The 16,429-nt window shown below is 38.5% G+C and overlaps 1 protein-coding gene across 1 annotated transcript in view; it reads right to left on the bottom strand.

Annotated features, from left to right (window-relative positions):
• SH3KBP1 (SH3-domain kinase binding protein 1) overlaps nucleotides 1–16,047 on the bottom strand; it is a 32,316-nt gene extending 16,269 nt beyond the window's left edge. Inside the window, exons 1-5 of the mRNA XM_009581978.1 lie at nucleotides 15,970–16,047; nucleotides 14,572–14,623; nucleotides 10,611–10,691; nucleotides 8,004–8,166; nucleotides 2,815–2,900 (exon numbers count right to left, since the gene is read on the bottom strand). Of these exons, the coding sequence (XP_009580273.1) occupies nucleotides 2,815–2,900; nucleotides 8,004–8,166; nucleotides 10,611–10,691; nucleotides 14,572–14,623; nucleotides 15,970–16,047 (460 nt within the window). The remainder of the gene's footprint in view (nucleotides 1–2,814; nucleotides 2,901–8,003; nucleotides 8,167–10,610; nucleotides 10,692–14,571; nucleotides 14,624–15,969) is intronic.
• Between the last annotated feature and the right edge of the window lie 382 nt (nucleotides 16,048–16,429).

The raw sequence follows: 16,429 nt of genomic DNA, 5'->3' as shown, positions 1-16,429 counted from the left end.
ACCCAGCTTTAGTATGGTTTGGTTTTATAACGAAAACAAACTGTCTCTCCAGTGCTTTTGTACATCTTTCTGCTTTGAATGAAAGAACAAGAGCTTTAGACTGGCTACAGGATGTAAGCACTGAGAACATGACAGTCATTATCCAGCTTAACATCACTAGCGCAAAAAAGCCAGGAAAGTGCTGTAATATTCATTTTCAGTCCTGGATTCACCACCAGTACTTAGCATAAGCATGAAAGAGGATGAGGCAACTTGCAACTGACTGCTGCTATTTCCTCTGTCCTCCCCGAGAGCTCCAAGAGCCTGGGAACGGTGTTGGGGCTAATGGAGGAATAAAGAGGAACCTAGTAACCAGAATGGTTATACACCTGAGCTGCTGCAAAGGCCATTTAACTTCCATTTTCTTCAAAGGCTACTGCTAAGCTCCACCTTGTCTGCCACATAGGTCCACTCTAATTCGTGATGTGAATTTGGATTCCTGAAAAGACTCCAAATGACTAGATTTAATCAGATCCATTTTGACCGGAAGGATGAACCTCAGAGAAGCTGAGGCTGTCTTCCCCAGAGAGTACATGAGACTGGGGCAACACCAGTAACACGTACCACAGTTAAATATTATCTGGACTCACACTGCCCGATCCATTAGTGTTTTGGAACACTCTGGGACAACTTCACTCCTCAACCATCATTTTTACTAATAACTCATTTAGCCACAAGGTTTCTCCAACCCGTTGTTCTCTTTGTAAATAAATAAAAAATCTTACACATTTATCGTAAATCTTTCCAATTACACTGCCCCATAAACAGTCCTGAACTCCAAACCTCTCCTCATAGTAAAAGACATTAATCCAGTGGGAATTGTTTGGGCTTATTAAGCTTTAATGTATTGCTCTACCCTCTCTTAAAAGGCTGTTTATTTCTTTAACAATATTTTACACGAGCCATCAAAAGCCTCCTGAAAATTCCTATCAGTTATGATCTTTGGGTCCACTTTCATTTCCAAATCATAATTTATTTCTTTTTTTCTTTTAATGAGTTGTCCAACAGGCTAGAATGACATGATTTGCCCTTGTAAATGCCATTCTGGTTTGACCCTATCAAGTTATACTTATCTATGTATTCACACTATTTTATCCTAGGGCTCAATAGGTTCCCCTTGTTAGTGGTAACAGGAGGTCATCAGCTAAACCCTTTGCAACACGTTGTGTATGTGGTTTGATTTATGGACTCTTGTTGGCTCCTACTTTCCATTAAAAAAAACAACACAAAAAACCCCTACCTAAGTTCTGGAAATGAACAAAAATTATTATAAATCAAATTTCCTACCTAGCCTTTTATAGGTTGTTAAAAAAAACCCAGAAAAATACAAAACACACTAAGCTTTTATCCTGATAGTGATTCCAAGGAAACTAGCACAAGGATTAAAGAAGTTTACTTCCATCAGACCACTATATGCTATTTACAGTCATAGCTTTCTCTTTCAAGTAAGCAAAAGCTTACATGTTTTGAAGCAAATTTGTAAACATGCGTAACAAACACTAAATGGTAGAATTTGACTGCATTTCAATCCCATTCCTTTATATTAATCCCTGCAATAAAAATGTTCATGCAATTTATCACAAGCTTCTAACTTTCAGTGTTTATCCCAAATGAAAATCTGGAAAAAACATACTACTTGCTTCTCCAGAAGAATGTTACTATCATAAACCATAGCAACAGCAGAAGGTTAAAAAAAAGTAGACATATGGATGCTGAAAAGCTCATAAACCTATGTGAAATCAATTTAGCATTTTATCGTTACACTGCAATTAAAATCCATCTGTAACTTAAAGCTCTGCTTTCACGTCCGAAGAAAAGGCAGGTTTGGCTGTTCAAAGTATACTATTTTACAGAAAGGCTTTACTAATAAAGCAGTCTGGGTAGAAACCACCACACCGAAATAACATTTAATGCCACCAGAGAAAAGTAGTAATGCTTACACATTCAGGGTACCCTGGCTCTGCCTTTTACAAAAACGGGTCTCTGGCGGCACAGCTGCGACTCTGCGGAGGAGAGCGACGGCAGCAGCTGTCGCCGGCGTATTTCTAAGTAGAGGTAGAAGATGGCTGTCGCTGCTTTTGCTTACAGCCCTGGGACAGAGTCAGAGCACCTTGCTTTCCAAGTGCCACTTACTGCAGCACCCACCCCAGCAAACATCTCTCCTGCACTGCCAACTTGAGAAGGAAGGAGGGCAAGAGAAGACAGAAAAATAACCTAGCGTTACTCCTTTCCAGGTGATTTCCCGAGTAAACTGTTTGTGTTGCAGCAACACAAATTATTATATTCAAGAGAAACTTAGACTGCTTTTAATTGGCATTTGCAGTAAAATTTATTCAAATTGGCCCTGAATTGGGTCTCTATTCCTTTGTATTGGAAACTGTAAAGATTACTAACTGCACCAAAACCACAATCTTTTGCAGCATTAAAAATATGGCAGCACTAATATTACATCTGTTAAACTAGTATGACTTCTTATCATTGGCCTTCTCACTTGTTTCAGACTTTTAAACAGAAATAACAAAAGCCCTCCTATTCAAAATAGCTCACCATTCCACATTTCCTTTTTAAAAATTTTTTTAAACAGAAAACCCTAACAAAACTTTTTAAAGTAAAGCAGAAATGATCCTTTAATCCTGCAGTTAAAATTTGATATAAATGCACTCACGTTCATTGCCAAATCCTCAATCTGCCTTTCAGATCATAACAAAGTCACTAAAAAGCAGAAATTTACACCATGAATTTCTTAGGCAAACTCTAAAAAGCACTATAACTTACCGATGTCATTGCTTCTTTCAGAGGAGTCTTTCTCTAGAGTGCCGGATACTGTACTGCCCACTAATTCCACTTTTGGACTATCACTCCTGCATTTGGATCAAGAAGAGGAGATAGTTTATTGGAGTTTTTGTGTGGGTTACAGTAAATTGATAGCTAACTTGCAATTAATAATGAGAACGAAATATTCTTCCTTTGTAGCACCAGAGTAATAGCAATGTGTCAGAGAGAGCAATCTCCAGTAAGTAGACATGCTGTATGGATTAACCTTATCTCATTTCTCCTTAACACCTGTCAAAAAAGCCTATTTTAGACACCGTAGTGTCCTGAATAATTCTTCAGATGTTCACAGCTTCTCAACATGAAGGAAACCTAAGGGCAAAGGGACATTCTTCAACATCCTATTTGTAATTTTTTCTAATTAATTGGTTTGCATAAACTATAGCAATGGACTATCTAGAATACTGCAGAAAGGGAGAGAACCTCAAGCTAGCATTGTGCGTTTCAGTGGTTCCTAGTATTTACTCATAAATGCAGCTCTTCCACTAAAAGAAGATTTTTTATTTTTGCATGTTGCTTATGAGATTAGGCTATGAATATTGTTTCCACAGGTCCAAAGAACCACGATCACCTAGTCTGTCTGAAAATGTCTTTGGAATAGGCAAGTGTCAAGAGTTCTGATACTTCATACAGAGGAACTATTTTTAAATCAAACAGGAGATCAAACATAAGCAACATGATTATTCTTTCATTGAGGAACCTTATATCCCATAACTGCTTCAGTTTACTAAAATAATCTGACTATTGAAGCAATTGATTAAAAAAGGGCCAGTGGTAGGCGAGTAGCTTGGCATTGCACAGGTCACACAGACAAATCCCTGTGACATTTACTGTGATAACACTGTTCAATTAATGCAATAAATTGTATTTACCATCGTTATCAGGTCACGTAACAAATACCGTAGTTTTTCCACAATGACTATTCCCAGTGTCGTGCTGTAACAATTACGATGTATGTAAGGTACCCAAATTATGGGTAAAAACATAGATTTGTCCCTGAAACAACCCAGGCAGATGTGCATTTCTATGAATGGCAATAATTAGCCATTACTAGTAAAATACATAGCGAGTTCCTGAATCTCACTGATTTTTTCATTTGTCTTTGCTTTTGATGCCATAAGCTGATGACAGATGGCCTGAACCTCAACTCATGGCAGCAGTTTATGAGCAAAACACAAAGTGGCTGGAAACCCTATCTCAGACTTCAGGAAGGCTGTGATAAAGAGCCTGAAAATTGGTGTTAAAAACCAGAGGAAGTCACAGATTAAGTGAACATAACTTGATGGCCTAAAAAACAAACTAGTCCTAGATAGCTATCAATATGGCAGCCAGTCTGCACCAGGAACGAAACAGAAGAATTTAACACATTCCTAGAAAAATGTATTAACTGGTGAGATGATAAATAAGAGTATTCTGCAAATGATCTACCTGATCAATTAGTTTTCTTATCTTTTGGTCTTCAACTTTTTTTAAAAAGTTGCTTATATATTTGTAAATCTGTAAGAAGCAACATAGTTTCCTGGCTGACAGGGCAATGAGCATCTGACTGCGTACTCTGTTTTGCACACATATGTTTCCCAGCAAACTAAAGAGCACGATGTGAGTTGGAAGCGCTCTAGGAAATGTGCGAGTATGGTTTTGGACGAAATTCTTATGATGGTGTGATTTAGGGCTGAAAGTCACAACATTTGACTACAAAAGATACCAGGATATATGACATCAACCCCACAAAAAACCCCAACTCTGTTGTCAAAAGAATCAACAGGTTTATTATGCCAACCTACATCCATACTGTTGTGAAAGGAGTAGAGCCGTCCCTTCTTGGTCACAGTGTCTCCCTCCCTCTGCTTGTGCCCATGCAGATAGGCTGTCAGCTTGATCAGACAGATGATCGGCCTGAAAGAAACCCCCCACTAATAGAAATCTCACTGCAAACTGATTAATTGCCATCTGGAGCAACTCCCTGACCCATATGGCTGAACGGCTGCACAAATTCTGGTGCTAACATAAGGGAGGCTGCAGGAACGGGCTGCCAGGAGAGGGAACCTGCCCCTGTTAGCAGCAGCATGGACACAGATTGGTTTAGACTGATTGTAAAAATGTACTTTCTGTGGGTCTTTATGGCTTGCCTACTCCAGAGAATTGACTCATCGGTAAATTGTATAATCACAGGTATGTCTAAATAAGCTGTGAAGCCTTCGGAGCAAATTGACAACTATTCTGTCCCACATGGTTTTTGTCTCTCCTATTGCCCTTGAAGCCCTATCCTGCCTCCAAGGAAGGAGGATTATATTTAAATGGAAAAACAATCATCACCACAAAAAGTCAGTGAGATGCGCAAGATGCAAGCCACTTACTCAGAATGGAAAAAAACCCTCTTCTGCTAACTAGCAGCCATGGAAATCTCATGGGACTCACTTTATAACTACAGCAATTTTTCCCCCTAGGATCATGTACTGGTTTTGGCTGGGAGAGAGTTAATTTTCTTTAGAGTGGCCCACATGCTGCTATGTTTTGGATTTGTGACCAAAACATCCAGATGTTTTAGCTATTGCTGAGCAGTGCTTACACAGACTCAAGGCCTTTGCTGCTCCTCACCCCACCCCACCAGCGAGGAGGCTGGGGCTGCACAAGGAGTTGGGAGGGGACACAGCTGGGACAGCTGACCCCAGCTGACCAAAGGGGTATTCCATACCATATGGCGTCATGCTCAGCATATAAAGCTGGGGGAAGAAGAAGGAAGGGGAGGATATTTGGAGTTATGGCATTTGTCTTCCCAAGTCACCGTTACAAGTGATGGAGCCCGGCTTTCTTGGGGATGGCTGAACACCTGCCTGCCATGGGAAGTAGGGAATGAATTCCCTATTTTGCTTTGCTTGCACACGCAGCATTTGCTTTATCTGTTAAAACGTCTTTATCTCAATCCACGAGTTTTCTCACTTTTGCCCTTCCGATTCTCTCCCCCATGCCACTGTGGGGGAGTGACCGAGTGGCTGTATGGAGCTGAGCTGCCTGCCGGGGTTAAACCACAACAGGTCAGCAAAAATTCTGCTGGCTCAATTTTTATTCTAATTGCCTTAGGTTTTTGAGATTCTGGAAATGGATACCAGCAGGTCTTAAAAATATTTACTATCTTATTAAACTGAACTGATTCAAAATCAAAACGCCTTTATTGAAGTGAATACTTCCATTTGAAGTTTCACATTTCTTAATTAATTCAAGTAATTCAAAGTCTATTCCATGGATTATTTCATTATGTGAACTTTCTGCCCTCTTCCTATAAGACATGCTTACAAGTTAGAGCTTATCAGGCATAACAGCTGTATGAGATAAATCCATTAATTTGAAATAGCTGATAAAAGTAATTCATAGGGAAACTGCTAGCACTGTGATCATCAACATGCATCATCATCACCTCAAAAATCACCTTTCCTTCTAAATTTTAATCTAACTACTGTGACAAGTAAAATTTTTTCAAATATAATGGTATTAGATAAAAAGAACAAAATTTTTTTTTCTGTGCTAGACATAGTAGAGTTTGGACAATTAGGAACATAACAGGGTTACTGTTTAGATCTGGTTTTTCATGTTAACATGAAAACTGAGATATCTTTAAAAATGCACTGTTTATTTATCCAATTTTGTACTTAGAAAAAAGGAAAACAGAAGAGCAATAAAACACCCCTCCACAACTCTAAATGTTTAAAATATTTACAGCATGTTTAAAATATTCCAGGCAAAGGATAGAACAAAAGAATAGCTACCCCGTTGCATGCCTAGCCAATGAACTGAACACTAGGGTATGTATTGGTCTTGCCAAGAAGACATCACTTAGCTCAATCTAAAGGTCATAGCAAATACTTGCTTTTCCAAGCATGCCCAAGTGATCAGCAGGTGTGGACTATATCTTGGAACAACTGGACAAGCATGTTCAAAGCCAAGGAGTCCAAAAGAAGCTGTGGCAGTAGCACCTGGATAGGAGGGTAAGTTCTCAGAGATGCACAGCCAAAGCACTTCAGTAAGATGAAACTGGGAGCACAAGACAGGCACCATTTTTTTTATTTTCTGTGTCTCAGATTTCATACTGAGAGCATTTATTTAACGAACCATACGTGGAGGAATGAGGGGATCGATGCCTAGGATTTCTATTTTATTCCACTCTACCCTATATTCCTTTCTGCTATTTAATTCACCATTAGTATATTTGAACTCCAGTAGTTCAATGGCAGCTAATTTTTCTATCAGTACAATAATAAAATTATTTCTATGCATATATTCTAGTATTTCTGCAAGATGTGCAGCTGGCCCATTTTAGGCAACTGCTTTTTTCTGGTTTTCACCTATTTCTATCCACTATGCATAAAGGAAGTCTGCAGACTACAGTCTACAGTCTACAGACGCTGATGACTAATGTAGCCATCTAGACTTGATTAGGGCTACAGGCGAGGCCTTTAATTTCTACAGCCTCTGCTTTTCCAAGCTCTAGCAGAGATTAAATGGAGTTGTGTTGGCAAGTCTCAACTTGCCAACAAAGTTGGCCTCAAAGGCTGTAACCACCTCTGATAAAGAGCATCATGTAACTATAGAAAAACAACCAACACTAGAGCACAAATACTTGACAGCAGTATTCTGCAGTGGCACCAGCTTAAAGAACATTCTATGAAGACACATGTATTTGCTAAAAATTGATCTAAAATGACCAAAGAAAACAGACTGAAACCAAACTGTCAGTATTTGAAATGTGCATTGTCTAATGCTGTTCCTCAGTACAATCCAAGCTTTTGCACTGAGTTAGTGCCTTGGCTAAGCTGGAATAATAAGAAAGTCCACATCAGTACAACATACTGATGCAGCTATTTCCCACATATTCTGCAGTGGAAACTACGATGTTGCAATAACAGTGTGTTCATCAGTAGAAATGAACTAGTAATGAACAGTTGAAGACTGTAATTCTTGAGAAGACAGTTATGATCCAGCCAGATGACTAGAAGGCTTTTCTTTTTTTCTTTTTTTTTTTCTTTAAATACAGTTTACTGTGAAATAAATTGTGACATTAACTGTAAAATCTAAATTCTTTAAATGCGTGTTTTTTCCACTAATCCCAAAAGCACTGGACAGAGGAAAACCAATACCTTGTATGAGTCACAGGCACAACTGGTCTTTCTGGTCTTCTTGGGGGCAAGGTACCAGGTCTATTCACAGAGTTTGCTTTGGGTGGCCGAGGTTTCTTCGGAGGTATAGCAGGAACTGAAGGCTTCTGCAAATCTAACTGTTTTTGCTCTCTCTCTGATCTTTCTTTAAATCAATTATTTCCGGAAAAAAAAAACAGGGATATTATTAAGTGGAATTCATTTGCACTCACAAGTCTACAATTAAACAAGAAATCTTCAACTGTAGATACACTATATACAAAGAAAAAGCTTATCTCCTTTCCACTTATGTCCTAAATCATTCTTTATTTGAATAACATGTTTACCACAAATCAGCTGTTTGCCCTACCTGACTGTTCTGCCTGTAATTCCTCATGGCCGAAATGTGTGTGCAGTGTCTGAATGGGAATGCTATTTATTATTTGAGTAACTTACTGATTTCTGAGTGTAAAAAACAAGAATGACAAAAAATTACATACCACATGGAACAATTTCCCATGAGCACAACTTATATCAAATTCTAGTATGAAACAGTATTAAGTTAAAAGGTCACAAAGATAATTATGCTGGATATTCTTAACATCTCTTGAACAAACAGAGAAATCCCAGAGAATGTCTGGGGGGAAAAAAGTGTGTTTCAAGTGAACTACAGTTAAATGAAAATAAAAGCATTAAAATTTAGTGATGTTTGGCAGGATGTAAACCCCTCAGAAAAATCAGACCTTTTATTTACGTTTTTAAGCACAGACTTATAGCTGAATTTTTCAGCTTGCCAGTGAAAAACTGGATCATTTGCAGAACTGATTTGCATAGTTAGGAAGTGCCACAATACTAATATCCAATGCCAAACACGCAATGCCTGTGAGTATGCGAAGTACAATACACATGAATAACTCTTGTAAATAATATGCTCTAAATTCATAACACAAAACAAACATGTAAACACATTTGCCATATCATAGGAAACCTGATTCTTCTTAAAGAAAGGACAAAACTCTCAAAGGGACCAAAGTTTTGCTCTCTGTATCCTACTATGTCAACACCCCACTTCCCTTGACAACACTGTCTATGATATGTCGTGAATATTACACCTCTGTATGCATGTAAAAGGTATTGGGAATGTTACAGGGTATTGCTTAATGTGTTCTAGGTTTCAGTCTGAGAGGATCATGGAATAAATCACCAGAAACACAATCCACATTAGATTTGGAATAGTCCAGTTAGTGACTGTTGTTCACAAGCATACACCCTTTTATCAGTACACTTTCAGTTGATGCAATCGTTAGGTCCTCTGTAACACTGGAGCTTTTCCAGCATATTGTGTAATTTTTACACACTTACTCCTATGACAATTTATACTGCGTCAGTGTCCAAGAATCTAAACTATGTATGAGGGACGGGATACGCAGCATACCAAACACAGCATAAAGAATGTTCCTGTGCCAGCCCTGCTGCCACACCACACCGAACAATTCCTGCCACTCCCCGGTACTCCAGAAATGTAGGCATGACTCCTATGGCCTCTTTTCAACATTTAGAATAGTTACAGATATTTATACCCTGGGACAGTAACATATTTAAACTCCCTCCACTGTTTTGACAGTTGGCTTTGTAAATCCAAAAATGGAAAGCAAAGGGTTTTATTGCTAAGATAACCATGAGAAGTAGCACACACAGCCAAAAGTAAATATATGTAGACAAAAGTGCTAAAACACCTGTCAGATCACTAAGACATATATCCAGAAACAGATCTCGATGCAAAGTCTGAATGTTCTGGCACTAAATTATAACTGCATATTATATATTTAGTCATGTGCATACATGTGCCTTTTAAAAGACTGCAAGTTCGAATACTTAAAAGTTAAGAAATCCCATGAACCAACTTGTCTGTACAATCTAATAGTCCACTTAAACGTATGAAACTTGACACCATCTTCAATTAGAGAATCAATGTAACTATCTTCCCCAAAAAAGTTAGAATGCACAATGAAACCATTAAAGGTTTAATTTGCTTGTCACTGCTGTGTGTGGTACTGTGCCCCATTTCTTGCAATGTTCAAACCTGGCTTTGAAGACAGAATTTTTTCATTTCTTCTCAGGCTTGCCTATGACTTTTGTGACTATGATAATGGGGTGATTCATAAGCCTTAACGACTGTATCTTCCCAAAACCCCTCTGTGATGCAGGAAAACCACCAACCCTGCTTTTAACTAGAGAACCAAGTCATATAGATGTTAAGAAAAAAGTACACGCTAATCTGGGGTATCTTACTCGATCAAGGAGCTGGGTTTTACTGAGCACAGAGCTTTAGACAGCATTTTATGTATTGAGAGCATATCTCCCCTTGACTTCAGCTGAGGCTGCAAGTACTTAACAGCTCTGCATTGGTACAATTGAATACCCTGAATTTAGCCCAAAAGCAACAATGAGATCCTTTCCAAAATACATATCATCACGGATCTATGAGAGTGGGAAATAAACATCCAAACAATACACTTAATGAAAACAGGGACTGGGAAACGAGGATGTGCATCAGTTCCATTTCCCCTGTCTCTCTGCAGAGAGCAGGCAGGAAAGCACATTTCATACCTTTTTCTTCTGTTCGATTAGGAAGACATTCTGGCCTTTCAGGAGGTACCTTTTTGATTTCATGCTTTCGATCTGTGGTACCTGTCAAAGAAAGGAAAATTTAGAATTCTGAACAAGCCAACAAACCAGCATATACAGCCACATAAGATTTAATTCAGCAATTTCTTAGGCTTTTTACATTCTCCAATTTGAAAATGTCTTGCTAAAACTGAACATAAATCTAGTTTCAAGTATTTGCTTACACCGTAATGACAAAAAAGCAATTGGATGTTTATGTTTTCACAGTCAAGTTCACAGTTTCCAAAGCATGCACCTCAAAAGAATAGGCACTTTCAGACCATTCTGTGAAAAAAAAAAATTCAGCAAGTACAGGTTTTTAAATGTGGACAGATCCTTTACCATTGTAGACATACTTAACTGAAGAGCAATTCAACAGTGCAGCGAATCATTAGGAATAAATCAATTAATTGGGCATTTCTGTCATGAGAATACTTAATATAGACAAATATACAGGGCTTATTTTACATTAAGTCAAACTCCCCCTCTTTTTCACCGCTAGTACTAGCTGTTCACTTCCACGTATTAGAAGGATGAGAATAGTAGTACTGACAGTATTCTGCATGACTATTTTAATTGACAGCTTTTGGCCTAGAGGTGTAAGCCTCTGCCTTCTTCTGCCTCTGTACTAGAGACCCTGGCATACTGACTTCTGTTGCTATAAGGAATACAGGAACTTGTGGCACTAACAACGGGAAGATTTTGCAAAAATTTCCTGGCATATGCAAGATGCAATTTTCTAGTCCCTGTATTATAAGAAACGCTTTACTGGATATTGGCTTCGCTGCATTGGCTAACTACGAGGTGCTAATGCCATTTCAGCTTAGCAGTGTTGTAAACTGCTTTAGGTAACACTATTAGTATTTCAATAAAAATTACAGTAGATGACATCCAAGAAAAGCAGAGGAGGCAGGGCAGGGAACACAGGGCATTTTTTTGCTTCAATCTATTCTATTATATGCAGTTCTCAAGTACATTTACATTTTCTGAATGCGCTGTCACGACTCTCTTTTGCAGCTGGTTCCTAGAAATCAGTACTCATCAGTGTGAATTGCTCATCAGTGGTGATCACCGGCCATTGTTTCTTTATATAACTGTGCTGTTGGACAGGTAACACTGTATCACTTATCATGTCAGTAAATAATACTGAATTGCCATTTTAGAGTTGGATTCAATGATCTTAAGGGTCTTTTCCAACCTAAATGATTCCATGATTCTATGAAAAATACTTCACTCCTGAGAGGAGAAACTGTTGCTAGAAACCAATTAAAGCCTTTCTAAACACGAGTTATGCAAAGCACAAGTCAACATGCTGATAATTTTGCACATACTAGTGTGTTCAAGAAAAAAAGAGACACAAGTCTATATACCTAAAATTAACAGTCATCATTAACGCACAGAAGGACACTCTCAGGCCATGCCTAAAACAATGAGCCTACAAACACTTAGGAGCTCCCAGTCTCAGGTGTACTCCCTACTTGGGTTGTGACCCCCAAATTGATCAGTACCCAGGCAGGCACCACGATCCTGCCTTAGCTGCCAGGAGAAGGTCACCTGCAAGGAAGCTCTGGTGAACTCCGTACCGGCTCCCAGAGGGACTTGACAGAGTATGCCCATCCTCCAGTCTAGACGCAGTTGTATTGCTCATCCCAGCTACCCAGTGAAATGCCTACTGCTTTTCAATGGCTATGTAAGGGACTCGTGCTCCTAACTTTGACTCTCCAGTTTTCACCTTACTTTGTAAAGTAGCCCAGCACAGACGGCCCTGGCAGTCTCCTGCTGTGCAGAATCTGGAAATACAGCCAAACTTCCAGCTATATTATAATACAAACTAGACACCTCCCTTACATGTGTACTGCTTGAACAACAAAGAACAATTCTAATTCTCTGCTACGATTTTATGCTCTGCATCAGAAGATATGATATTTAATTATTTAGGCTGCAACTGACAGTTCTCAATTTATTCATCACACTATGACCGGTTAAATATGCAGAAACATTACTGGAAATTGTTACCTACTACCAACAGTAAGGCCTGACATGGGGATGTGGTAAAATACAGTGTTATCTTGGTAAAGTGATAATTTGACAAAGTAGAGGATGTCAGGATGGTAATAAACATAAGCTGATTTTCACCTCTAAATACATATCACAAGAAACTCTTGTGCATAATCAGCCAGGACTTGTCAAAGACTGAGTATGAAAACAAAGAACAGCAATAGCCTTGACTTTGCCACAGACTTAGATGGCTTTAATCAAATTGTCTGCATCCTTTACGCGTCCATTTTTCCTTCTGAAAATGGACACATTATCCTGCTATGGTGATGCAGCTAATGTATTGGATGCAAACAGGTATAAATATATTAAAAGTATTATTCTCTAATTATAGGAGTATAAATTGAAAAAAACATAACGTTTTACAGAGCTTTTCCAAATCGTGTGTCAGGCTATAACGTCAGCTGTCACTACGACATCTTTAATGTGCAACCACCACTAGATGGCAAAGTTATACTGCTCTCTCTGGACACTGTTACTGACTGATCTTAAAATCAAATCTATGTTTTAGGAGTCTAAAGACAGAGTGAAGAACAAACCATGGGAGTCAATAAGCAAATCAAATATTTATAGTCATGATTCGTAGTCAAAAAACTGCTTGACAAATTGAAACTAGTTAAATTATAGCCTGTTGATTCACAGTAAATTGTACACTGGTGTAACTTGTTCTTTTATTAATAGATCAAGATTCTAGGAGAGGGAAATTTACTTTTTAAAGCCCTGAAAGCTGGAACAGACCACAGTGACAGGAAAAATAATCTGGCTAGATTGGATGTGTTCGTTTTGTTTTTTTAATGTGTGCCAACAGTGGGGGAAGCGGTAGTGCTGCTACAGAATTTTAACAAACCAACTGGAGTTAAGGGATTAAAGAATTCCAGCCATACTTATGTTTCCACCACAACTGCAATACAAATGAAAACTCTGAGAGCATCCCATGCCTTGTGATTTGTGATTTTACATGAATGGGACAGGAATTTGGTTTCTGAGATCAGAACTGTCAAGTGTGTAGATACTTTAACAGTTTCTAAATTTCATGGAAAAAATTAATCATGCAGGCACTTTTGAAAATTTGTATTGAGAGTTCATTTTAAAACTACAAATAGAAGTGGTTTCAGCTCTCAGTATCTATACACAATTCAGTCCAACATATTCCAAAACCAGCTTTGCCAGCACTCATCCGTTTGGAAAACATAATCAGCCCCTTAATACATCTACAACACAATTATCTACATAACCAGATTCAGGACAACTCCTTTAAGTTTTATACTTATGGTTATAAAGTATTGAAAACCAAGAATCTAACTATGGCATAGAACCTAGAGACAGCCAGCCAGCTCCAGCATTCATGCAGATCTGTAAGATTTAGATTGCAACTCAGATGGGGCCACTGTATTACAGCCAAGTTCTCTGACACTATCTTACAGATATGCAAAAAAAGCTTTTTATCTCTAGAATAAATCAGATCTGTAGGTGTAAAGTAAATGCAGTTTCCTCCTGCAGGTGTTATTAGACTCCAACATATTGGGTCTATACTGCAAAGACATGCGCGCAATCAACTTCAGTCAAGGAACGGAACTGGAGAACTTTTAAAAACTGAAGTATCACGCTCGCTCCAAATTATCATGTTTAAAATGGTGCAGATGGTTGACTGCAACACATTTGAAAAGCACACCACAGTCTTTCAGGGTTATCATCTTCTTGCAATTTGATTCTGATTTATTAGTTGTTGTCTAGACACCTCCTGCTTATCAATTTTGATACAGATTAATTCTACATAAATTTGAATACACTTAATTTAGACTGAGATGTGCTCACTGACATGTGCTGTACAAAATCAGCTGCACCTTACCTGATGCTTGTTTGATGACAGGAGCTGATGGAGGTGGTGGTTTCTTCGGTCTCTAAAATTTAATAACAGAAGAAAGCAGATTGCTTCAGAATGCCTGTAAATCTCATTCATACAGAGGTTGGAGTTAATCATACATTGCTTAACATTAATAATTACAAGACTTGAGACTACAGGTCTGTCACATATTTCCCCTGAAATAACTTCATTTGCAATTGAAATGAGGGGACAAAAAAGGCCAGTTTATGTACTTTAAGATTAGACAAATACACGACCTTTGGTTTACTGAAGAAACCTATTATTTAAAATTTAATCTTCTAAATATTCCAACCCATTTTGGAAAAAAAAAAAACCACCACAAAAAAACCAGCTTGATGTGGCAAAACCCAAAGTGTGTTTTTTCAGACTCATAAATGGGGCAAAAATGCAGAATACAGGAAATGCTGCAAAGGTTACATTTTATGCACTCACTGTGATACATTACACATTTCCAATTGTGAAAGACAATTATCAGAGTTTTAGATGTTTGGTAAAATGAAATAAATTATTCCAATCAATCTGTACTTTTTACTTTTACCTTCTCTGTTATGACCATTTTCCTAATAGAACTGCAATGGTATGGCTGAGAAACATGACCACCAAATCAGTGCCAGAACCATTTCTCTTCACCTGCAGGCTAGGGGAGGAGTGGCTTTCCTTCTGTGTCCATCTGTGTGTACACACACACACCATACTGGCATTCACCATATATATATAGTAATTAATACAAAAACAAATGGAGCACCATGCCAGATCAAATGACATACCTTAACTCTCACTTAAAAAAAATACTAAAAAACCAAAATTATTGAGAATAAAGCCTAAGTAAAAATTAGTAATTGTTTTCTTCATATGTCCATCCTTTTTTCTGAGAAGGACCTTATTTCCTTTGCTACAGATTGATCACAATCACTGTCACTACATTGCTGGCTATGCAACACTGTATATTGTCCTGTGGAACTATCTATAAGATGATAGATTGTTTGCCAAACTTCAACCAACTATTTAGGTTGGTATTTTCTATCAAACTCATGTTGATTTTTTTCCCCCTATTGTTCTCTATATATCTGCCAAATGGCTCAAGAAAGATCAATAGTTTTGCTCACTTGCAGTAATTAGTTCAGCCTGTGCCCTAGAACTCTCAAGTCTTAGTCTGAATGTTGACAGGGAGCCGGTTTTCTGTCACGGCGGAGCCCTTGCCACTCACCCTTCCTGGGGGATCTCTCTCAAATCTAGCAAATGGATTCATCTCTGGAGAAAAAAAAAATACCAGTTTTGCACAGACTGAGTAAACCTGACAGCTTAAATCTCTGAAGTTGCTATCCTGCAAGCCTCAGATTTCTCCTACCACCTTATCCTAACCACATCAATCTGAGAAAGCTGTGGCCGGGAACTCAGGAGCTCAGAATGATCCGCTGTAGCCTGGCTGCCGTGGATCATCGTCCCTGAACAGTGGGTCCCTTATACTCTCAGAGACACTTCTGCAAGAATTTAGACAACATGGTTCAAGGTTTAAATGCAGAAAAGTGCAGAAAAATGTAGAAAGGAAAGAAGACAGGGACAATGAATGTCTTGTAATAGCAATTGGGGGTTTGGTTGATAACGGCTGCAGAGTGAAATAGTTGGTGCTGAGAATCCAACAGCACAATATACACATTTAGGGTTTCACTGTGGAGTGGTGTGAGCCTGATCCCATTGACTGTCCGTATGCCAGCAGTCGGAATATATGAGGTGCGCTCCTTTAGCACATCTTTTGGCTTAGTTCTCATCTGAAAGGAGTCTAGTTCATGTCTAGAACTGGCTGGACGGCCGAGCCCAGAGA

The sequence above is a fragment of the Fulmarus glacialis genome, unplaced genomic scaffold, assembly GCF_000690835.1.
Source record: "Fulmarus glacialis isolate BGI_N327 unplaced genomic scaffold, ASM69083v1 scaffold14517, whole genome shotgun sequence".
Lineage (NCBI taxonomy): Eukaryota > Metazoa > Chordata > Aves > Procellariiformes > Procellariidae > Fulmarus > Fulmarus glacialis.
This window is presented reverse-complemented; position numbering and strand designations above follow the sequence as displayed.